The sequence below is a fragment of the Chlamydotis macqueenii genome, chromosome 1 (genome assembly GCF_036417535.1).
Source record: "Chlamydotis macqueenii isolate bChlMac1 chromosome 1, bChlMac1.mat, whole genome shotgun sequence".
Lineage (NCBI taxonomy): Eukaryota > Metazoa > Chordata > Aves > Otidiformes > Otididae > Chlamydotis > Chlamydotis macqueenii.
The window spans coordinates 62,155,179-62,181,108 of record NC_141556.1 but is presented as its reverse complement, the minus strand read 5'-3'; the positions used below and the strand labels follow the sequence as shown (position 1 = coordinate 62,181,108).

The window sequence follows — 25,930 nt, the reverse complement described above, 5'->3', positions numbered from 1 at the left end:
GTGTTACTTATTATGGCATGTAAGAGTATATTGTATTTATTACATCAAGAAATAAAGATAGATAAGATTCTCCCTTCTACTTTTGCTTCCTCAGAGTGGAGTGCTTTCTCCAAAAGGTTACACGCTTAGTCAAGCTATGGGCTGGGAATTCTAGAAGGGCAAAGGAGCAACTTTAATAGGTGTTACCTGCATGAGGTACATTCCGGGTCTTTGCTTAACTGCATTATACAATGGCAACTAAAATAAGCTTGGATTTGCATTGATCTGAAATGTGGTCTGTATGAGTCCATCCTTATCTCCACATCGAAGTTCACTGTGTAGTTTTAAATAGATAAATCCCATCAAAATTTAGGCTCTTAGTGGAGACTTCTTGCTCAACTAACTTAAGGATACAGTTGCCATAGCTTCCCTGCTGAATTTAGTGGAGATGGAAAAGTATGTCATAGAATAGTGTGGGTTGGAAGGGACCTTTAAAGGTCATCTAGTCCAAGCCCCCTGCAAGAAGCAGGGATGTCTTCAGCTAGATGAGGTTGCTAAGGGCCCCGTCCAACCTGGCCTTGAATGTTTCTAGGGATGGGGCACCTACCACCTCTCTGGACAACCTGTTCCAGTGCTCCACCACCCTCATTGTAAAAAATGCCTTCCTTATATCTAATCTAAATATACCTCCTTCTATTTTAAAACCGTGAGCCCTTGTCCTATCACAACAGGCCCTGCTAAAGAATTTCTCCCTATATTTTCTGTAAGCCCCCTTTAGGTACTGGAAGACTGCTATAAGGTCTCCCTGGAGCCTTCTCTTCTTCAGATTAAACAACCACAACTCTTTCGTGTCGTACAGGATAATCAGAACTTAAGGAGCATTCTGAAATTTTCAAACTCATTTCACTGACTGTAGAATGAGCTTGAGTAGGCTCCTAACTCAGATATCTTATTTACGTGCCCAAAAGTAGATGTAATGAATCTGAATCAGAATCAACTTGTGTGTATTGGTTCAAGCTCCATTTAGTCTTTATCATTCAGAATGTTCAGTCTGTATGTGGATAAATGAAAATGATGTTTGTGACAGATCGTCTGTCTACAAAGAACTGAATTTAAAAGTCTTTTATCTAAAAAGAAGTGAAGGGAACTATACAGTCTATAAGATAAAATACAAATGAGAACTTTTCTAATACATCTATCCTTCTTTATGTGAATCATGGAGGTATAATAACACCTATTCTTCCTGCAACTCTGTCCTCCCTTGAAAAAAAGAAGAAAAAAAACTCATCAAAAAAATCAGTAAGGAATAAATTGATATTGCTGAATTCCAAAACATAAGTGGGCTCATAATGTAAACTATTTCAGTATTATCTCTGTTTTCATTCAGTGCCCGTTGATTTACAGCAAAATTCCAGAAACAATTAGAAAAAACAGAAAGGTTCTAAAAGCAAATACATATAGTGTTTTTGCATTTAATCTTAGCTATATATTTCGGGAATAAACATGGCTTTTATTTAGGACATATATTTGCCAATAATACATCTGATTAAACTAGGAAAATTAGACACACTATCAGTAGCTTGCTCCCAAATTACACAAGAAGAAATTAGATACATTTTCAGTAGCATGCTCTCAAATCTCTTCAGTCTATGAGTCACCAGATTCTTCCTGCCAAACTAAATATGTCTATGAAAGGCTGGAAACTTTAATGGAAAGAAACATAAAACTTGAAATACGTAGGAAAAACTAAGTTTTTTCATGGAAGACCTGTTGACTAGGAATTCAGGAATTCAGGGGATGTAGAAACAAATTATTACATCTTACTTGTCTACAGAAGTTTGAAGGTATGAAATGTATTCAATTTAAACCTGCTATGTTAACTTAAAATAGATGTCCTTATTAGCTTTCATGTAACCTAAAGTAATCAATGAAGATTTACAAGAAGAAGTTGTAAAAATTGCATTCTAATAGTAGCAGCTTTTATCCAGTCATTGTGATGGGGCTGAGTTAAAATAAACCTTCAGTATAGTTAATACCAGCCTGAAAAAAATTTCTCTGTTGTAAATTTGATTTATTATACATAGTACTATATAGCATTTCAAAGCTAATTAGGAATGTACGCATCTTTTCAGATCCACAACCATAACATCTCTACCATTTTCCCCACAACACTTATACTCTTTCTACGTTTGTATAAACCATACATTTAAAAATACTCCTTAGAATACAGACTTGTGAAATACAGAGTTTACATGCGTAATTTAAGCTTTTATCCATTGCCTTAGTAGGATATGGCTGTTAATTAACATTCTTTTGAAATAAAACCAATTTTCAGTAGTATTTACTTTTCTTAGAAGTTACTATTTATAGGAGCTGAGAGTGTTACTTGAGAGCTTACTTGTTTGGAGATAGAAATAGTTAAGAATTGCTAGAATATTTATTTTCAGAAAGAAAACAGTTTTGTTCACTGAGCTGGACTGAGTCAGAATGGTCTGAGCCAACCCCTTCATTTTTCTGCATACTCAGCCTTGTGTAAATTTCTGCCCAACACACAAAGACACAAACACTATAAACAAATATTCTGTATTAAAAAAAAATCATATAATTTCAAGTTTGGGCATGAGCCATAATTTCCTAAAGGAAGTGCTTTAACAGGACACTCTCTCCCTACTTCCACACTTTAATGAGCGCATAAAGAAGCAGAAGGGTCTGCTGTGTGGAGGCTTTCTCTTACTCTGGAATGAGTTATATTACATAGATGGGAAAACTGGAATCACAGCTGAGTTTCAAAAGTAAGATGAGGAATATAAAAATATGCTGTAGATTCAGGGAAAAAAAAAAAAAGAAGAGAGATGAGCCCTTCTTTGATAAAAGGAAGCTATTCCAGTTTTCAGTAGCAAAGGATTTAATATGAGGTAAGCAAACAGCTTCCATTCTGTCTTGTAAGAGCAAGAACATTGAAAACATATTAAATTTGACTGTACATGGGATTCAATCAGAAAATACAGCAAGTATCTCACATTTGCATCTGTTTTTGTAGGAATTTCAGTTTACTAAAGAATTCAAAGCAGTTTTCTAAGAAATTCCAAACCAATTTACCAGGAATTAACATTGGAGAAGCAATCAGAAATTTAACCTAAAAGTTGCTCAGAGAAAATTGACAAGATAAGCTTATCTATGTAATTTGTCCAATACTTAAAAGAAGTCTGAAAAGAAGATAGTATTTGACTTTTCTTGCTTTGATACAATAAGAAAGGCAATTTATCTTATTATTCTGAAAGTTATGTGTTAACTAGTGCCTAAGGCACAGCCTTTTGGTTGAAATAGGAATTTAAGTGGATTCAATTTTTTTAACTTTTACTGACAGTGACAATGCAAAATTTTCTATAAGTTGGAGTGACCCTCTGGTCAGTATATTTTACAGTCCTCCAAAGACTATGGATGTGTTAAAATTCTTCTCTGAACCTTGTACACTGAAGCAAACAGGAAACATGCCTGTCATTACTTAACAATTAGACCCAGTACTTGGGCTGTATCTTGTGTAGTAATTGTGCATTAAATGCACCACAAAAAAAAAAAAAAAGGATGAATTAATGGCTTTTTCTTCTTTTTGACATGGAAGTTCCTGTGGTTATTAATAGAGATAAATTTAGTATACATCTGTGGTATTTCTTTTGTCTTGATTTCTAGACTGAGAAATGACTTAACTGTTGGTTACCCCTTTCATTTGTTGTCAGATTTTTTAACAATTAAGCTTGTATCACGGTTTAATAAAAAAATTCTGATCCATCCTTTTTTTAGCAAAGCTTTGAAATGAAAATAGCTTTAAGTTTCTATTTGATTTTCAGTGATGCAAGAGTGTTTGAAACATGTATAAGAGCTAAAGTGCTGAATAAACTCTAGAGAAATGGCTGTATGAACTTCCTTCTTTGAATGAGCACTCTGTATAGATTGCCCTAGATGCTCATGTAGTTAATGCAAAATATTTTAATTAAGAGACTCTGTAGTTTTGCTAAACTGAATAATTTGCTTTGTAACTCTTGCTGCTGGTGATCAAATACCACAAATGCATTATTAATACCAGAAAAAATGAAGAGGTGCATATGCAAAGGTTTTGGCCAATTGCATAAAGCATGTGCCAGAATTCAAGTCAGTGAAGGGTTTTTCTTGGTATTTAAGATTCAGTGGAAAAGTAAGAGGGGCAGCTATGCCAAGAATTAATCCTGATCTTGCCAAGTGCTTCTTGAAGTGACTTTATCCAACATGAGACTAAACAATGTATTAAATACACATATAGCAGTTGCAGAATCAAATGTCATGTAACAGCTTTCTGCTACTTGAGACCAAATTTGAAACTTGGTCTATTGCACAGATAAATGCAAACATCATAAAAAGCATTAGCATGTCTAACGTCCAACAGCTAATAAGGATACATATAAATTGAACTTCTGGAGAAACTGTACTTATTTAGTTTTGGTAGCAGAGACATTTTGCAGAGATGTTTCTTGCTGAAATTTTGATCAATAGTTTGCTTCCAGTCACTACGCTAAAATTATCATTACTACTGTCCCTCTTAATGAAAAGGTTGAAAAATTATGAAATCCTTGGCAACTTAAGAGCTAGCTGTAGAGGAGACCTGTTTGCAGAGTCTAAATTTAATGTGTTTTAGAGGCTAAATCCTCCTAGATTCACTGTGTAATCCATGGAGCAAGAAGGTGAAACCTCTCTCTGTTATTAAAGAGGTAACTTAAGAAGATTAAACTCACTAAACTAAGGTTAACCTTTATGAACTCACCCTAGCCTTTCTTAATGTGGTAAAAAAGGACAAAATTCTTTCCAAGACTGGCTTATTTTCAGAGAACTTCCTCAATGATTACTATCGGGGCAACAGAGCACACACCAAACTTATGTATCAGTTATTTGACTATACAGCGAAACCATTCCAGAAGCCAGAGTTGCCTTTTTTCTTACAAAGTTATGTCAATAACTATGCCTATCTATAGCCCTGGTTCCCTGAGCACTGACCCTGTAGACCTGGCTAATGCACATCTGTACTGGTTTTGACTGGGGTAGGGTTAATTTTCTTTGTAAAAGCTATTATGTGGTCATGTTTTGGATTTCTGCTAGAAACAGTGTCGATAACGCAGGAATGTTTAAGTTACTGCTGAGCAGTGCTTACACAGAGTCAAGACCTTTTCTGCTTCTCACACCGCACCACCAGCGAGTGGGCGGGGGGTGCAAAAGAAGTTGGGAGGGGACACAGCTGGGACAGCTGACCCCAACTGACCAAAGGGATATTCCGTATCATATGACAGTGTGCTTGGCACATAGAGCTGAAGGAAGAAGAAGAAAGAGGGGGACAATGTTTGGAGTTACGGTGTTTGTCTTCCTGAGTAACCATTATACGTGATGGAGCCCTGCTTTCCTGAAGATGGTTGAACACTTGCCAGATGATGGAGAGTAGTGAAGGAATTCCTTGTTTTGGTTTGCTTATGTGTGAGATTTTTACTTTACTTATTAAACTGTCTTTATGTCAACCCATTTCTTTTCTCACTTTTACTCTTCTCATTCTCTCCTCCATCGCACTGGTGGGGGAGGATGAGGGGTTGAATGAGTGAGCTGAGTGGTGCTCAGTCGCCGACTGGGATTAAACCATGACAACATCTTACCTCCTTTCCAGGCTAGCTTTCCTGTAAGAAGTAAGGAACTTGAGGATAAAGATTGAGAAATACACTAAAATCTTCCATGGATACAGGATTTGGACATGAATGGGGCATGTAGCAAGCCCAAGGAACTTAAAAACACTCTCAGATCCTGCTGTGTAAACACAGACAAGACGACCAGCATTTCTTTGCAAAGGTTTATAAGACTGTCACTGTCACCACAGGCTGCGTGTCCACCACAGCTTTTCAGCATGTCTTTCCTGGGCTTGTAACATTAACATTCCTTTCAATCAGAGACACAGAGAGTAGCTAATGACTCATAGCTCCTACAGGTACGGAGCAGTTAGAGAACTGAGTGCCATGCCATCTCTTGTAATTATGTTGATAGGTTTGACAGGCCTAGAAACTTTAATAACATCTTAAAAGCAGACTTCCTGAAGTAAACAAGAAGCTGTTAACTAAAGGGAAATGGAAGAAGTAAAACATAATTGCCTATTCCTATGCCCTTTATTTCCTTCTCTCTAAGGCAGCAATTCCTCCATATACCTTAGTTCTAGAAAGCAATGAGTTCTGATGACAGCTCTGATTACCCAAAATTATGTTAGCTGTCTTATCCTGATTTCCTGATGATTATAAACCAATAGTCTTATGTTGCAGACAGCTGGGGATGTTCCCAAGGGCAACACACAACTCTGGTTATCTTAGTGGAAAAAAACTGTAGTAGAAATCTTTAATGATTCTCCACAAAGCAGTTGACACAGGGAGCATTAGGCTGGATATCAGAAAAGCCTATCTTTTGTGGGATTCAGTCTTTTATCCATGGAAGCATGTGGTACATCCTTCTTCATTCTCTGAAGAGTATCAGAGGAACAGCATTGTGTCAAGGATCTAAATAAGCTCCTTCTTCTCTATGCAAGTAATGCTTCAGAAGATTCACCATAAGCCAAAGCACTTTTTTAACAGAAAAAAAAATGTATTTTTTAATTAATGAAATTTATTGCCATGGTTTCAAATAAGCATTGCCATCTAATTTAGGCTGTAGAAATTAGAATGACTGAAAGTGTCTAAGAAAATGAGAAAGCTATTTCTTTACTGGCATTTGTGTATATTGTTAGCCAAACTGTTATCCATTGATTGGCAAAGGAAAAGGTATATTTTCAAAGGAGAAGAAATTAGATGAAAAAGAATATGTTCCTTTCTTATGGTAGTAATAGTCCTCAGGAAACAACATGAGCAGGGATGAATGATGGTCTATCAAATTCAACTTGTACAAAGAAAAACAAAAATCTCTTTTTTGATTAATATACAAAGTAAATTCCTGTGATAAGATTAGACTGTTTCAACCAAATTTTCTCCCCTCTTGGGCTCTTGCTTCTGTAAGTTTCCTGTAATTTGTCCTTTAAGTTTTTCTGACATTCTCTGCCCTCAGAATTGTTTTGTAATAGCTGTGGCTTGGTAAACCTTTCTAGGCATTAAAATTCAAATGAACATAGCAGACATCCCACTTTGCTTCATGACTGTTGAATCCAGAGATTTTGAGACTCGGAGATGCATTAATTGAGAAGAGTTGTGTCTAAGTGTAGCCATTTGTGTAGCTGCAGCCAGGCTGTTTGTTGGCTTCTCCTAACATAAGCTAGCACACAGGAACCTGAGTGGCAGAAGTTCTGCTAGAGATGTGTTGCTAGATAAAAGGTGGCAACAAACTGCTTTTCACTGGTGAATCATGGGAGAGAAAAATCTGTCCAAGTAGTAGCCAGTGCTGGCTGGGGTTAAATGTGACCAAGGGAAAAAGCAGATGATCTGTTTTGGGATTTGTGCAGTATCCTCCCCCCTCCCCCAAAAAAAAAAAATGTTATTTGCCAGTCTACCTCATGAAGAAAGGTAGTGGTAGAAACCACATTTGACTTCCTCTTGAAGTCAGTACTTTTCTTTGTGTGTGGTAAGCAGCTGGGGCACCTCTTCAGAAGCTGTGAAGAATTTCCTTTTATAGCTAGGAAGCTGGGCAGAGTAGACTATATAAAGGATTTTTTTTTTTTCTTCCAGCCCTAGCCATAGATATAGCTTTGTGGTTGTGGAGTACAGAGTTTCAACAGAAAGCAACTCAATTATTTCTATCTTCATATCCACCCACAACTCCCAAGGAATTGTCAGAAGCTTTGACCTTTAATCTGAACCAGGAGTTCCACCTCAGCCAAAAGGTATTCTTTATATTTGGAGTCTCTAGTGAAATACAGAATGATGGAAGAAAAGCCTTCCCTCACAGCTATTTCCTGTGCAAGTTAAAGGCAAACATTACCATTGATTATACTTTATATAAAGGAACCAGAGTATGAGAAAGCTTAAAATACAACTTAAATTGACATTCACTTCACAATAAAAGAAAAAAGTTCACTAGATTTTTACTTCTGCAAATGATATAGCATGCTTAAAAAGTCCCATGAAATGAAGTAACATTTTTAACTTCCAATATTATGCTGCATTCTATACTGCATTTGATAGAAGGACCTCAAGCTGTTTTAACAGTGTTACTGGATTTACTTTTCTATAGTTCTGTATTTTAGATTAAATACTAACAAATAAGAGAGAGAAGGCTAAAAAAGATATAATTGCTGTCTCATTAATCAGAAGTAGTCAGGTAGAAGACACACATTACTTAGCATCCAAGGGCTACGTATCAATTTAATAAAATTCCTGTTAAATGTTGCAATTGCAGTCTGTTGATTACAACAGTGCAAGACTTTCCTAAAACAGAGCGGTCATTCATTACTAAAACCTTCCATAGTCTTCCATACAAAACAAAATAGAAGTTTATTGTGTCAATAGTTACATTAATTTCAAGTGAAAATTCAGAACATAAGAAAACAGCAAAGAAAATGAGAGAGAGAAAGTCTTCACTGACAGTAGATAAAACTCAAGACTGCAAGAGTAAAGATCCCCTTAAAAACTTCAGAAACCCATCCAAGTATTTTAGAGTAAGGATGATCTTGTTTAGGGAATATAGAGATATGAAACAAGTTGTGCAACCTTAGAATAACTGAGATTGAAATCAAAGAGTGTTATTGTTGACAATTAGCATTTCACGTGTCCTTTTACCTTGAGGGACACAAAGACTATACGTAACAGTAAGTCTAATTTCTTGGCAGTAGCAGCCAGTCTTGCGATAAGCAAGTGTGATTGTTCTCTGAACAAGCAGCAAATATTTTTCTGGGAGATGAATGACTGGGAAAATGCCTAGATACATGCACAGTAAAAAAAACCTGTGATGCTGTTGTAAGGATGCAGTATATTGTCTCATTGTTTTCTGGTGCAGAAACAAGAGGGGGAGATGAAAAGCTTCCTTTACATTCCTTCTAGCCATGAAGAGAAAGCATTTATAGGACCCTCAGGTAGCCCCTTAACTGTAACTCAGCTGCTGATAAATATAATAGATTTTGGTGCTCAAAAGAGCACATAAAGCATTGGCAGAAAAAAAAAAGTAAATTCCTTTATGAGATAATCCAGTATTTTTAATATTGTGTTTAGCACCTGAATTCTAAGTTAAACAGCACCCTAAAGCAGATGCTCAGTAATGATAGCTAAAGTGTTACATACAGAAAAGATGGGTTTTTTAGTGATTTACCTTGCATATATGAAACTAAGGCTCCCAGTTTCAAAGCTAAACTTTAATAGAAAGTGCCAAGAAGACAGTAAAAATCTCTTCAGCTTGTATGTTGAGGAAATCAGGATTTTCTGTATATTAAAGGTGCAAGAATCTGGATTTCCCAGATTCTATTTATATTCCAAGCAAGGAGAAAAATATTGAAAGCAATAACTCCATGAATAGAAATGAATAGGAATGGGGTGGGTAAGATCAGAAAAAAAAAGGTCTTGCTTAGAAGAGGTCTTGCTTAAAAGGCAAGAACTATTAGAATACAATGAGGATTATAAAAGTAGAAAAAAAAAAAGCTAGACTTGACAAAGAAAATAAAATTAAATAGAAAAAAAAACCCCTTTCTGTTAATTTCCTGTGTTTATAGCCTAACCACTCCATATTTCCTTAGTTATATTCTTGTTTGGAAACGTAACTGAGGCCCTAAAGGAGAGGTAAGTTCAGACAAGAACTTCAGACAAGCACATATTATTATTAAAAATAAACACTAGCTTCAGAGGCTCTGAAAGTATAAATTCTTGTGTATTTTGAATAAATATCTTAATGAATGAATTCAGAATTAATGTATTCCTAGATAAATGTTTAATTAACTTTATGTTATTTGAGTAGCAAATAGCTGAAAATTAGAAATATATTTCTTTTACAAGTTGTATGTTTCTTGATCTTGACAGCACTTGTAAGAAGGTACTAAGATAAAAGAATTACTTATCTAACTACTCCAGCTTTGCACAAGCTAAAATATAGCAAAGGAAAAATATGGTGATGTTTAGTTCCAAAGTTTAGGTCTTGATCCAAAAAGTTATTTGAGTACTAATCTATCCACACTATTGCAGACTTAATTTTATCTTGTCTGTTCTGGTGTTAATCTTTATTATTTCACCATGCATGAATTGTCCTTCAGCTGCATTTTACTGATGAAGCATGTAGATACTTGGATGTGGTAACCTTCTGCTTGCTGCCTTCCAGCTTTTCTTTTATTTCAAACCAGATGCTGAAGCTTGGTGTGTTTTTAATATGACACAATGTGTACTTAAACTGTTTACAAGGAGTCTGACATAGCAGGTACATGCAGTTCTGCCTCATTAATATCTTGGGTTTAACATGTGTTTTCATTCATTTGATTTCAGTGGCAGATCAGCAGAAAGCAGAGATACAGCAGGTGGAATAGCAGCAGCTGGAAAGTGGTTAAAAACAATTACATGTCTGAAAAGGAAAATTTGTCAGGAACTCAGAGAGGCTGAACACAGGCACAGCTCTACTCTTTACAGAGACTTCATGGTCACCGAAGTCATGGGCATCTCCAAGACAGAGGATACTAGTCAAACTTGGCAGCCTAGTTTGATCATTTCTAAGCTCGCTTAGAGCAGGTGCAAACTCCAACAGATTACATGGAAACGTTTAGCAGCTAAATGAGACAAAGGGTTGACTTACTGAAGTAAAAGCCTCTGTCTCCACACACAAACTGAAGAGCATCAACCAGCTCAGCACCACAGAGTGTTTCTGGGCCAGCAGCAGCAGAACTGGTTAAGGTCAGCAAACACAGGCCAAGGTAGAAGAAATGAATGTAGGACACAGTGTGCATCTTCACCTGCCAAGGAAGCAAAAGCAGTGTCAGAATTTCCCAATAGAGTCCTGAAGACAATGATTCCTGCACCCTTGTGAGTCAAGAATGCCTATGTACTGTAATCTGTTACACAATAAATGCAGTATCAAGAAATGCCTCACCATAATTTTGCAACTGTCTACATATTCTAGTCCATGTATTTTGCAAACTGACTACTTCTGCTGATGGATATTCACATTCACATGCAGTTAGAGAACCTTGTAGTAACTATGATTTATAGCTGCTCCTGCAAAAGGATATAAAAGAGTGCAATAGGCGGGCAAAGGGAAGCCCAGAATAAGTACAGTAAGAAAGACTAGACAATCTTGAATAGTTTTGTCAGAGACCAGATAGGCTAAAAGGGAATGTGAAATTTGGCTGCCAATGTGCTGTGGGAGATGGAGGTGGCATATGAGAGAGAGGAGCTATTTAAACTAAAGAGAAGTACTGGCATACGAATAAATGGCTGTAAACTGGATGGAAGAAAGTTTAGTGCAGTAGGAAAAAGGTTCATACTTAGTACTCTGTGGCTCTCCAGCCACCTCAAAAAGGGAAATAGCATGACAAAACAAAAGAATTTTCAAGGTAGAGCTTGCCAAAGTTACAGAAGAGTCAATGTGGGACCTTCCATAGAGGGGGACCACATTCAATGACTCTTACTAGCAAGTTAACATTTGGAAACATTCAAGAAATTGAGAGAAGCACTTGTGGGAGTGTTAAGGATTTGTATTTTTACTTGATGGAAGCAGCTATACATTCACTGTCCTCCATTATATTCTCTTAGTCAGGTTTGGCTATGAAGTATACACAGAGGTGATAATTCTTTTCTCATTTACGTTTGGGTAGAAGCTATCTTTTTCCTGGACTTATGACTGAATAAAGGCCAATCCTCAATGGGTGTAAATCTGCACCAATCTATTTATCCACTTGCTTTTATATCAATTTATATCAACCAAAGATCTTGTCCAACATGTCAAAGAAGATAGCATTAGTTTAAAAAAAATACTAGGAAAAGCTATTTATATTTAGTAGCAGAACAGTGAAGAATGTGCTTAATGCATATTCTGAACTGATTTAGATCACTGGGCAAAGACACTAGTTTCAAAGGTGTAAATCTGCATTTAATTTCATTCTCTTTCACGGATAATGTTAGCATTGCGGTCAGGTAAGAAGTTACAAATCTTTCTTGCGCATATCGTTAACCTTGGCTTAAAACTGCCATGTACTAGCAGACATGCAAAGTAATTGTAGTAAAATGATTAACCTTCCCTAAAGTTTCGTTCAGGGTTTTAGGGACCATTTAATCTTATTTTTTTCACTGAACTTTTGAAAACTGACAAAATTACCTATTGCCTGCTCATATGGGATCTCAGCCAATTGGGTATCGAGCCTTCTCTACTCAATAATTTTTAAAAATTCTTATTTTCTTGGCAAGAGATCTTAGCGCCTTGCTGGATGAGTCCCCTATTTCAACTTAAGTCAAAGCTGAATAACAGACAAATCTATAAATAAGTCAGAATTTATCCCCCTCTTTTTCCTGATATTCCCACTGTTAAAATAATGAACAACTCTAAATCCCATGTTATATCATAAAAAGAAAGAATAATTATTTTCCCATTCACAAGTCTTTAGCCAATTTTGCCATGCAAAAACCAACTAGCTTAAACACATGGACATGACTTTAATGGCAGATGGAGGAAGATCAGATTATAAATGAATGATGATGACAACAGGCATTACTTCCTGTAATGATTCTATATCTTAACAACATCAATTTCTTTTTTCCCTCGCCATAATTTTGCATTTCTGAGATAAATGTGATGCACCTGCAGTTTAGGATGGATCCCAGTTCTGAAGACATAAAGCAGAAAGCTGTTTAGCACACCACCTCAAAAGGCTGAAAGACATTACAAATACAAGAACATTATGTATTTAGCAATTTGTTCTTGTATAACATTTGGGCCAGAAATAAACATAAATCTTAGCCATTTAACAATTTTGTATTTTCCAAGACTTTTCAGCTGGGTTGCATTTTCAGATAAATATCAGCACTGAACTACAACAAAACAGATTATCTACTGTTTTTCCTTTAGTTGAAGCCAAAAAGGCTGCACAGTATAAACCACAGAGAATTTCTAACTTTATCTCCAAATTTAAAAACAGTCAAGAACTTTCAAACAAGTAAAAACTTTGGAGAAAAGAAAACAGGCTCACGTGTTTCTAGGGCTCAATCAATTATTTGTTAAATTAAGTGCTGTTTCAACAAAACTAATTCTAAAATGTAGTTTAAAACTTGAACTTTACTTCATCATTTTAATTAAACATAACATTGGTTGATTCAATATGTTTGTGATAAAATCAAAGTTCCAATTTATGTCTGAGGGGAATATTCTTAAGAAAACACAAAGTTGTAATCCAATATTGCTTCAGGTTCTTTTCAAACATTCAGAGTGCTTGCAATGTCCTCAGTTTGACTAGAAAGTCGAGAGTTTAAAAGAAAATGCAGTGGCATGTGGGTGGGGTTTATTGAAGCATCTAATTACATTTGGAAATTGAATACAGGTTCAGGATGAGCCTGGTTAAGCACTTCTTTTAGTTGCATAGAATGACTGACCATATTTTCACAGCTGGAATTTCCTCTTTTTTTTCAGTAAAATAACCAGCTTTTGCTGCATTCCTCTTTTAATAGTGCAGAAGAGTGGCACCACAGAGGAATGCCATATATTAATACTCTACATCTCTTCTGCTTTTTAATTCTTCTATATAAGTCCTCTTCATCTAACAAACTATCAGTTGGCACAAGTTGTGAATAAGAATTATTCACATGCTTGGTCATTTTAATAACATATAAGAACATCTACAATAATTATAAATATCTAGAAGGGGCAACATTTTCATGGATAATATATGCTATAGAAAAAAAATCAAGACTTACATTCAAAATTACTTTTTGCTACAAAGAGGCTGGACCTGATTACTAAAGCATAGTAGAAGTTTGTAATTAGTATGTAATAACAGTATTCACTAGTAATTATTATGTAAGTCAATAGGATGAATCAAGGTTTAAATACTGCTAAGTTTGATTAAAGAATATGGGCTACATCCTAACTTAAATCAGTATGTTCCACTGATTCCAAGGAAGCTTGGCAGGATGCACCAGCTGAGGAACTAGCACATTACTTTTATGTCTCTTAGTGCCTTGCTCAATACTTTAAAAAAAATCATCATATTTCAAGTATATTGGAAGGGATTCCCATTTTTACGTTAAGAGAATGGTTCCATCCATTGCAATTACAGACTAGCTCTTTTGAATCACATTAAGAAATTAGATAAGTGTGTTTTAAATGTAAGACACTCTAAAAAAATAATTAGGCCCTAAGCAATTAAAACAGGAGAATTCTGTCAACTGCATAAGTGTCCCTGCAAAATATTAAAGAAAAAAGTTATTGGAAGATATAAATTTGCTGATAATGGAAAGTTGAACTATGGCCAATTGACAGACACAGAGGTCAATGCAGCCACTGAAGCCAAATTTACTTAAAGACAGTTTATATTAATGTGTAGAAATTATAGGGTCACAACATGAAACTTCACATGCAAACTTTCCTGAAACAGCCCTCCCTACAAGGGAAAACTTGGAGATGAATATGTAGGGGAATTTCCATTTTCTTTATATACAATTGCTTAAGATATACAAACATGCAAGGTCAGCAAGAGTTGCAGCTGGTTTCTAATGTAGAAAACAAATTGAACTTCACATTTACTTTTAATTTATGAAAGCAAAAAACAAGTAAATGCTACAGTGCTGCCAGAAAATTGCTGCAGTGACATCCCTTAAAAGTTTCCCTGTGAAAGCATGAACATTTTATCTATAATTGTGTATAATAGAACTGCAGAAACTTAGCATGTGAATAATACCTTTTATCCTATAAAACCCTGCACCTGCAGAAAACAGCTAAAAGTTGCTGTTTTCAGAAGCATTAATTAACAATGTAGACAATGATGTAATTGGACCCTTTAATAATGACATAACTGAAATATTGCAAAGTTCTCTGAATAGAAGTGAAATTTAAGACATGTATCTGCAATAGTTTACCCTTACAGTTATCTATGTAATTGCAACTACTACATACAGCCATTTTCCAGATCATATAAAACTGCATGTTCAGCAATTTATAAATAATTCTCAGTTCTAAAATAATGTTATTGAAAAGTGCACAATACTCTTCAAACCAGAAGCAGACAATAAACAGTAAAATAAAACTAAAAAATTATTTGAAATAGTAATAAAGATTTACCTTCAAGAAATCACAAAAGCAGCACTTAACTAATTGTGTTGAAAGACTGTTGATTTTTTCCATTGCTTCTTAAAAGTGCAAAGTCTGGAAATGAATTTGTTAGCAGTAATGATGAGAAAAAAGAAATCCAGAGAGATGTGAGATGTTGAGAGCAATGTCACATTTCAATATTGAGGACTTTATTCCATTGCGCAGGCTCTATCTGCTCTGATTTTAGCAGTGACAGTGAGATTTAGCAAACAGAAGAGGGATTTAGAGAAAATCCTCACATTTATCTACATTACACAGACACTGTAGACAGGAAACAGCTGGGGGAGCATTTGCCTTCTCTCTCTCTCCCTCTTCTGGCAAAGTTACCGAGTAAGGACTTTTTTGGGCATGGTGACAAATAACATCATACCTTTGCATTTCAAAACTAGAGCACAGAAGCATATTTTTTTCCCTTTAAAAGAATGTGAATTAGTGACTGTGGGGTTAGCAGGCAAAAAAGCTTATGCTGCCATGAAAAAGAAGAAAATGTATTCTGGTTAACTTTCAGATAGATGCGTGTGCATTTGTATTTATGTGTGCCTCTGTGTGTGTGTGTGTGTGTGTGTGTCTGCATTTCAAATATATAAAAACTTACATACATAAGGGCGATGTTTGCATATACGCATACCTTTGTGTGTATGTACACATTTTATTTATGCATAGAGGCACAGGTATTTTATTTATATTTAGTACAGAAAGACAGGCAGTCAGTTATCTATTTTTTTCTTAATGCATCTTTACGTTATTAAACTTGGCACGCCTATGTGCTGAGTAACAATTAAAACCTCCAACTCTCTGTGCTATTAACCCTAAAATAGCAGTTTGTAATTTACTAAAAATAACAGAATTGTTCGGCACTACTTGTAAATAGGGCAAGATAGCTTTGGGATCTTTTAGTAACCACACAGGAGAAGTTGTATCATTTCCTAGAATTTACAGTACTGTGAATACAGTAACACAAGTAGCCCACTTTGGGGGGCTTCTATGACATTTATTTTCAATGTGCTGTTGTAATTACAAAGTGATTTTCCCCCTTTTTAGTAGTAATCTTCATAATTACCCTTTATAACAATTTAAATGACACTGGGAAAGAGAATTCAAGTTTGTTAGTTCTGTAATACCTAACTTTTGCCTTTTTATTTTTCCTCAATTATGAGTATATTATAAATAACACCAGCTGGCCAGCAACACGCTCTCACGGGTTATGATGTCATTCAAATCCCTCAACTGTGCTAGTGGCTTGCAATGTGCTCCAAGCCAGCTGTTTTTCTATTTATAATGTATACTTGCATTTCAATACTTAGCTATTGAGAATAAAGTTGGGATGCTGTTTTATAGATACAATTTGTACTTGTTACCCTTTGGTTTTGGAAGATGGCATTTAAAAGTAGAGGATTAAACAAGACCGCAGCTCCGGAGACCAAATAGATGTCACAAACAATGCATGATTTCCATAAAAGCTGTTTCAGAACATTGCATTTTGTCCCTGTTCCCTTCTACTCAAGTTAGAGCTGCATGGTGAGGTGCTAGCTGTACTTTATTATTGAAAATAACAATTGAGATCATGTTGGCCCAGGTCCATTCTCAGTTTTCAGATCCACCTTGAACTATACGGTGCTTGCCAGGCAAAAAGGACACATTCAGTTATTTGTGTCCTCTATGAATGGCTAACACTCTGCTCTGTGCAGTTTTAAACGGTGTATTGTTAGCTAAGCTGACTAATCTTTGGAAGGGATTTCTTCTAATGTAGCATAATGGCAGAATCACGGGGGACTTTGAGGTAAGTTTGTTTCGTTCAGATAATACCACTATTTTGAGATTCTAATACACATTTGTACTGCAGGTACTGTATTTTAGTATTCTGGTCCATTTTATTCTTCCCTCTGCATTTCAGAGGTCATTGAATAGTGGCACCATTCTACACATAGCTTGGCATAGCCTGCTGCACCTCGTAGCACATGTATCTCTTATTTCACCAGCCTAATAGAAGAATGTGAGATGACAAATTATCAAAGCTCTGGTATTCTTTATTTTTTTTTACTTTTACAGTACTACAGATGGGTGCACATACTTCTGCCTTTTTCTTCCGAAATAACAGAAGGAAGCCACTGTTTCATCATTTCCCCACTGCTTGAGCTTCAAACCCTCATTTCACTACTCAGTGCTTGCTTTCTCCTAAGTTTCACCAGACCTCTCTTGGTCATGAGAGCAGCATGCAGCAGAAGATGCAACTTTTGGCTTTCAGGGTAGCCAGGGAATCATGGTGTCTCTACAGAACTGCTAATTCTGCTTCTTTCTATGGAGCTATTCTGCACTCCTGTCCTCATTCCACCCAACCAGCCCAGGTTTCTCATGCACTTCGCTTCTTTCTTCTAGGTCTTGTTTTAAAGTGGTATTGTGAAAAGGCAGGAAAACAGAATATATTCAAGAGAGGTTACTGGTAGTAATGTTTAGACTTACTCTTAGTGCAGTGCTTTTCCTCACTAACAAGTAATTCTATTTTATTCTAGAAAATTAATCATTCCTCAGGACGTATTGATCTAGGGATCACTACTTTCCTAAAATGTAGGTTCTATTCTGGTGTTAATATTCTAGTCAGTATAGAAGTCTGTTAACCTATGGAGATTTGATTATTTCTCCTTTGTTAAATATAATAGCTTTTACTTTATAAACCATTTAGAATAAAGTACTGTATGATTACTACTTTATGATTGAGTCTTATGCAGTTACATACATTCCCTTGAAAACAATGCACCTGTAAACTACAGAGTGTATGGTAGTTATTAAAATACTCAAAAAGATGTCCAGGTCAGAAGAAATTATTTAATTGGAATGTGCATAGTTTTTCTACATTAACAGGGGATAGAATACATGTCTTTGTTTGACTTCTTAAGTATAATCTGCATTAATATAATAGCCACAAAGATATATGAAATCTGTGAGGCAGATAATAAGATATTTAGGAATGTATGTGTTCTAATCCTCATCTTTTCCACTTTAATACTCCTATGATATCACTAACATGCTGTAACGCTTTAAGGATTGCGTGTCAGTTTTTCTGGAGAGAATTCCATTTTATGGAAGGCAGTTAGCAAACCTAAAAATAATCAATTGTCCTGATTAATATATTATCCCTCCTAAAATCTTTCCTTAAAAGATAAATGTTGCCACAATGCCTGAAAAAAAATCTGAACTATAGTAAGGCAACCGGTATGCCATCCTCCTGCATTCTTCTATATTGGATCACTGTTACCCGTATGCAGTTATTTGTTACCAGTAGCTGTTGTTTCTTTTCTTACATTGGGATTATAAATTTTCTGGAACCAAGATAGAGCTACTACAACAGATATCACCTGAGAAGGTGATAGGGCTGAGAGCATGGCGGAAGGCAGGATGGAAGAAGACAATAACCACAGTGGCTGGTGAACAGCTGTTCTTCATTAAATGAAAACAGCAGAGAAAAGATTGCCTTTTATTATGTTGTTTTAATGACATTTATCCTGCACAGAACACACTCAGATGCAGTAAGTTTCATTCAGTGTGAGCAGATGATTGAGCTATATTGAATGTCATGGGTAATGTGTCCTCTGTCCTCTCCACCCCCCACCAAAAAGCAGAAGAGCCTTTTGAAGGAATGATATTTTATCAGCCTTCCCTTAGCTTACTGACTGGTTACTGAAATCAGTTCACTGGGCCAACAGGAACTGTATTTTTTCTGTCTTTTTTTTTTTTTTTTACGGTCTCAGTCATGGTATTAGACGTTAAAGATCTTATCAATTTGCCTAAATTTGGGTATTTAGTGTCATTTCTAGTGCTGTAGGATATCCTGCATGCCCCCAGCTTCCACTACAGAGTGACACTTACGTCCCACAAGTCTCTGTGTGCTATCTGCTGACCTCATATAGATTTCTTGCATACTTCAGGGCATCTCAAATGGCCTTCAGCACCTGCACGTAACTGAACCCCACCATAAGGCCTTCTTTTGGCATGCTGATCTGGGATTCTTTTAAGTGCAGCCTTTGGCTTGAGTATTACCTTTGGCTTCTTCATAAATAGAGATACTCTGTCTTCTGTCATTTACTATTTTTGTGATCCATTTGTGAAGAGATTTCAAAGTTCAGAACACAACAATTTTCTCTGAATGTCAGCATGGTCTGAATGTATATTTTCCTTATTCTCCTTTGCTTAGCCTCCAGCTTAAGCCTTTTTGGTTTGGAGCTGTCTTTTTTTATTTGCTTCATAAATCATCTTGCTTACTTTTGGATAAGATAAAACATTATTTACAATGTTGGTATTATTTCCTGAAACACACAAATGATTGTTCAGGTCTTGTAGTCTCTAGTGAATTATTTGTAAAATATTATGTGTTTACTATTGGAGGAGTTTGGCTTTCTTTTCTAGGAGACAACTTTGGAGAAAGGGGTGAAAAGGAGTATTTTATTAATATGGAATGTTGTGATGAAGTTACTGATAAGTCAAGTATATGGTGGAATATTCCTTTCACCTAGTTAGAAGTTAGGAAATCAAGATAGAAATCATGTTACTAATTCATTTCAGCTAATGAACTTTTTAAAAACACCCTCAAACACCTTTTCTCATGGTGGCCTAAATGACACCATCACTACATGAAAAACAAGTAACAAATCTGACGGAGAGGATGAGGCATGCAATTTGAGCTGTCATTACATTGTCAATATTGAAGAGACAAAAAAAACCCCCAACATTAAGGAGAGAGCAGTGCCATGAAAAGCTGTTTCTTACTTGGGCCAAAAGGGGAAAGTGCAAATTTCATGATTAAAGGAGGATCAAGTAAATTGAAACCTTTTGTATACGATGATCAAGAAAAACATGGGTGTTCAAGAGCAGGATGGATGCATGAGAAACTCAGTCCAGAATTCTTGGTTCTAGGCAACAGTAGTAGAAACAATTGGTGTTAATAACAGGTCAGAACTAATCCATGAACTTGCAAACTGAAAGTAGTCAGTACTTCACACTGTGTGGAGTAAGAATAATAGCTTTGCTAAGATCACAAGAAGGCAAGGCCTTTATTGCTTGCAACTAGGATGCAGAGGAAGTCTGTGGTCAGAATGCCATGATGAACAAAATGAAGTACTGTATAATTTTAATTTATGGTATAAGTAACTACCATTTTGAATATCCTTATATTGGTATGGCTTTTTCCCTAGGTTTTAGAAACAATTGCTGCTAAAAATGATAGAAAGCCAAATATTGTTCTTATTTTCCCACGCAAATGAAATATACATCAACTACTGCAAATATTTGAAATACATACTTAATTTTAAAAATAACATATTATGAAAATTACTTATTAATTATTGTTAAGTGGCATGAGATGAGGTCTAGTTATGACTGGTAAAACAAAAATACAAAATATGAAAAGTAATATTAAATAAACAAAACTAAAAAGCCCAAAGAAAATGTGTTTCAACTTTTTTGAAAGCTTTTAGTTTTTTTTTAATTTCTGTTTTGTGGGAAATTTTGAAATAGTTTGTTCTTATTCAGAATAATCAGAATACCAGAATTTTCCATTAAACTGGAAATTCCCAGTTTCAGCTGTCTGTAGTCTTGCTCTCCCTTTCCCAATATTAAGCCCTGAATAGATCATCTTTGCTCCAAAAAGTTGCTTCCTTTCTTATTCTTAAAAGAAGCAAAAAGTCAGAATTAACAAAGAAAGAAAATTGAGAAATATGACTGCGTAAGCTCTATGCATAAGCACAGAAGGAGGCCAAAACAAGTGGGAATTGTGATAGGCTGGGGTTTCCATACATGTGCATAGCTTCCTGGTAGGTGAAGGATGATGTCCACAAGTCACTTAAATGTCTGTAACATAGAATGAAAAATGTGTGGCCTTAAATGTTTCTATCATCTCCTAAACTTTTACCTCACATTTAGATGAAATGTAAATAATTCATTTTTTTTTTCCTGAGTCATCTCAAGGGTTAACCTGTGATCACAGATTTTTATAAAATACAGTCTAGTAGATATATTTAATGGTATTTTGCTTTTTCCGTAAGTGAGATATGAGAATTCTAAAGCCTAAGTGTGATTTTTTTTTTAAAGGACTGTAGAAGACAAAAAACTGAATACTGTAAATTTTATCACAAGCAGGTTGTATATTTAAATACAAAGCAGACAGTGTAAGAACATGGCAAAAATACCTATTTATTTTATCTTGACCTGAAGAGTTTTTGCATGAGTTACAATAAGGAATACTTTCTGAAGTCTACACTTACAAGCAAACACTATCTGGAGATTAAATAAGATGTCTCCAAACAAAAATAACATCTGTTTAGTCCATTTTACATTTCTTTAATTTATAAGTAATCTGGCTCCTACTGCATTGCTTAGGACTCTTTCTTCTGGGTTCATTTCTCTTCACTCCCATGATTTACTACACAGAAGGGGCTTATCTCATAAAATTTATACAGTGTTTTGTGGATGGAAGCCAGCATGTTCTGTACCTTCAAAGACTAAGCCCACTTTATTGACATTTTCATTTCTATTTTCTTCAAATAGACATTACAGATACATTGTTCATCTCTAGTTTGACCTATTAGTTACAGTGATATTAATGTTTATTTTGAATAAAACATTAAGAGCTAATGAAAAAAATAACCCAAATCCACAACCTCACCTAATTATAATTTTTAGATTTTGGTCAACTATGCTTTCATTAAGAAACTACTGAATAATTTATTTAACTACTGAACTGCTAATAAGAACCCACAGAATGACAAAGTTGCCCAAAATAAAAGCTATATTGATTCTGATTAATCAGTGCATCTCTGTAATAAACTTAACCAGTGTCATTTAAAGCTCAGGTCTCAATCTACACTGTAGCCCTAGGATATAGCAATCACCTTTTCAATTGTTGTCTTAAATGGTATTGTCTGATCAAATGACAAAATTAGATTTCCTTTCCCTCTTTCCATCTTAAAATATGAAGTATGTTGGACTTTAGCAGGATGAGGCTCTGCATTTAGCAAAATAGGAATGAATTTATTTTAACTCATGCATGGATTCTGTGGTTCTGAACAATACCTTCTTAGTAAGCCTGATGCATTTTTCACTCTTTATTTTCATCCTCTTTGTCTTTAATAATGTTATTTTGTTACTGGGTATGTTTTTAGGTTTTCTGAAAGACGATGGTAGCTTAGGCCACTGAGACTGATTTTGCAAATCTGTGGTTTTGGATTTCAGGGTGTCCTGTATGTGAATACATTAAAACAAACAAAAATGCATCTTTAATCTCTAGCAGATCTTAAATATGACTGTGTTGAACTTGACTTTTACTATCATTTCTACCTCTGAATTACTCTATTACCTTGAGCAACTAAAGCCATTTCTCCAATTAGTTCTATATTTTCCTGTCCGTGAAACAGGAATATTAGTTCTGAAATGTTTTGTAATGTACTTTGAGAATTGTAGAGGGAGACCAGAGCAAGCTATGTTATGTATTTTTTGGAAAATATCACGGTGGCCAAAAAACACCTCTGTATGTTTATAGGAAGTGACAAGTTACTGTGTTAGCCCTGCGCGTATTATGTCTCTGTCATCTTCCAAAAGTGTTAAGCATAGCTGGAAGAATTCCCAACAGATGCTTCCTTTTACTTATTTTCTTTTTTTTTTTTTCTTTTACACTATTCACAAATGTTCTTGTCAAATACTTTCTTTGCAAAACTGTTTCTGGAATTACTGTTCTTGATGCGATACTAATATTAAAGTATGATAAAAAATTATGTTTCATTACTCTGCTGTTTAAGAAAACAATCTGTTATTTAAATTCACGTAAGTGAGAAGTAAGATATCTGAAAACAGTGAAATATAAATGGAAAGGGAATTGCATCCCATAAGGTGGCAGACACCAGTGGCTAGCTATGCATTACTTGGGATGTATAGGGAACAATTTAATAAATAATCCTTGGTCTGGATATATACTCGTGGCTGATTTATAGAATAAAGTCCTGATTCTACAAGCAAACTCATTAGCATGAAATTTTTTCCAGTCTCTGAACCTGCCTATAGGTTGAGCCATGCCCCTGTGCAGAAAAAAAATACCTGCTGGAAAAGATGCAATTGTCCAGGTTGCTCTTCAGTGGTGACGAGCACCTGCAGCGCTGACTTGACTTCTTTTGATGCTAATAGGAAGTTACCATTTAAGATCGGTAAGATCAATTTGAACCTTACTTACTGTTTCCATAATAGTTTAACCTCTTTTCTTTCTGTGCTATGTAGGATGTTAGATGTTTTAAAAAAAAAAAAATAATTAAAAAAACATTAATACAAAAGGTTTTATCGCATGAAAAACCTAACAAGGATAAAACATATTTTCTTGCTTCTTTGAGTAAGAGAGGCAAGTTCTATGAGAAGTATCATGGGTTGGAAGGTTAGATGATGAAGAGAAATAAGAATTCTAAGCCAAATTATTTAATTGTTTAGAATTTTAGCTTTTTTTTTCCTTAAAGATTAAGAGAATTAGAACATAATTACTTCATATTCTGTGTTATCTGTTTAAAGAGGATTTTCCTGTTTCAGTGTCTACTATTATAGCCATGTTTATTTTGCCAAATCTTTATTTTTCTTGCATAATTTTTTGTTACTTAGGATATTTTCTAGATCAAAGATTATTATTGCTTCTTTAGACAAATGTTACTGTTTAAAATCTTCCCTTTGATGGGCAACAATATCATCATTATGGTAAAGAACTGAATGTTGGTGCAGTTTTGAGATGCTTCCAAACATCATCAGTGTTTCAAAATCCTTTAAGATTTGAAAAGTGTTGCAGGCTGTGTAGCAAATTTTATCAGTGGAACAAAAATCTTTGTTTATTGTTTGATTTAAAAGATTTCTCTTTTTATTAATTTATATTTCTATTATTTTGTCTTTTGACAGAAAAGAAAGCATACATACAGGCATAGTGTCTACCTATACTTTGCAATGTTTGTGGGAGTTTTTTTGTACTTATCTGTCTTTTGGTGAATGATTCATATTTTTAATAGATTTTTTTTAAAGGTTTCTATAATCATTAAAACCAGATCAATATGGTCTTAGGTCATTCAGAAACACAAGTCTGAGCTACATCAGCTGTGAATACATAATCACATTTCAGTTAAACAAGGCAGAGCAGAATTCAGTGTTGATGTGGTTTTATGCTTGTTGCAGGAGACATGGTATTTTATTCTTCATAACATTAGAGGGATGCAGGCAATTGTTATGTGAGCTGGCATAAAGACTGCAGGTACAAAATTAACCTGTCAAAACTTCAGCAAATTTTAATAGGCACAGTGAGTTTTGTTTGAAGCTTTGTGTCATGTATGCTTGGAATATTTTTGTATAGTATTAGAAGCCCTAAAACTGATTGTGCTCATCATTGAACCATGGACTCTAGCAAGATTGGAACATACTGGCCTAGAATCAGTTGCAATTTCTTATTTTAAAAATTATCTTTGAATCCTTTTGGAGAAGATTACAGTGCTCTGAGAGGTGTACTAGGTTTCTGCTTCTTTTATTCTAATCTTTACTGACAATTTTTATCATTTTATTCTATTCTTATTCTATAACCCTATATTGTTTATATGGAAACAAAAGTATACTAGGTGCTTTTCTGTCTACTTTTTGTTGCGATAGGTATATATGATTCTATTCATATTGAAATACATGTAAACTAACTGTTCAGTTCTTTATTGGAACAACTTTTGTCTGTTTGGCCAGTATTTTTTTCTCTCCCCTCTAAATTAAAAAAGGGGATTTTACAGTTGAAAAATCAAGCACACTATATGAAAAAAAATCAGATTTACAGTTGCACCTGAACCCTTTGATCAGCCCCCACTGTAGATTCAGTTTCTTCCGTGAATGAAGAAGAAATTATTTGGGGGAAATACTCTGTGGTCATGTAATTACAGGTTAATAAAAGGATGGACTCAAGGCTACGCGGGTGACCACATGTTTGGCATTTCCAAGACCACTTCCCAGTCTTGCAAAATATCCATCTGAATAGCAAACGTCATTTCTTGGGCTTTGAGCCTGAGACTCATGCCTCTTGCTCATACTTTACTCCTCCTGACAAAAAAAAAGTGGTAGTAAACTTATTATTTTTTCTCTGTGACTACACACGGCATGTAGTCCCAAAGACAGGAAAAACAGTCTGTATTGTGTTCAGTGCCATACTTACCAGCAATGTTGTTTTTGGAGGCTGTGTCTACACTTCACAGGGCAGGCAACTTAAGCACCACCTTTCTTTGGAAACCACAGCAAAGATGGGTGCATGCTCAGGTCTTGACTCAAGGTTCTGGATGTGGACAGGATGTACACCTCGACTAGGAACTTAGAGGTGCTTCTCAGTTTCACTGTGCATAGGTAGTCATGTGAACCTTGTTGACTAAATATTGCCTGGGAAATAGTCTTCTATAATTTGAATCCGGCTTAGTCTTCCTGGAGGTGACCACTACATGACCTGGTATGTAAAAAGATCTGACATGATCCAGATGCATTGTGTACTAATTACTTGTACTGGCTGACTACTGCTGGGTTTTCATGGTTGTCAGGTGAATTGGGAAGCGTAGAACAATCTTCATTCCAAGCGCATAAAATCCTTTCGTAGCTCAGCAGGCACATGGCCTTTGGCTACCACACTACGATATGAGACAAACTACCAAAGTGTTCTCATGATTTAGTTGGGAAGCTCTGT

General features: G+C 35.3%; 1 protein-coding gene across 1 annotated transcript in view; it reads right to left on the bottom strand.

The window, feature by feature from the left end:
- The window catches only part of IGF1 (insulin like growth factor 1), a 48,178-nt gene extending 32,864 nt beyond the window's left edge, over positions 1 to 15,314 (bottom strand). Inside the window, exons 1-2 of the mRNA XM_010117670.2 lie at positions 15,193 to 15,314; positions 10,723 to 10,879 (exon numbers count right to left, since the gene is read on the bottom strand). Of these exons, the coding sequence (XP_010115972.1) occupies positions 10,723 to 10,879; positions 15,193 to 15,255 (220 nt within the window). The 5' untranslated portion in view covers positions 15,256 to 15,314. The remainder of the gene's footprint in view (positions 1 to 10,722; positions 10,880 to 15,192) is intronic.
- Positions 15,315 to 25,930: the final 10,616 nt, after the last annotated feature.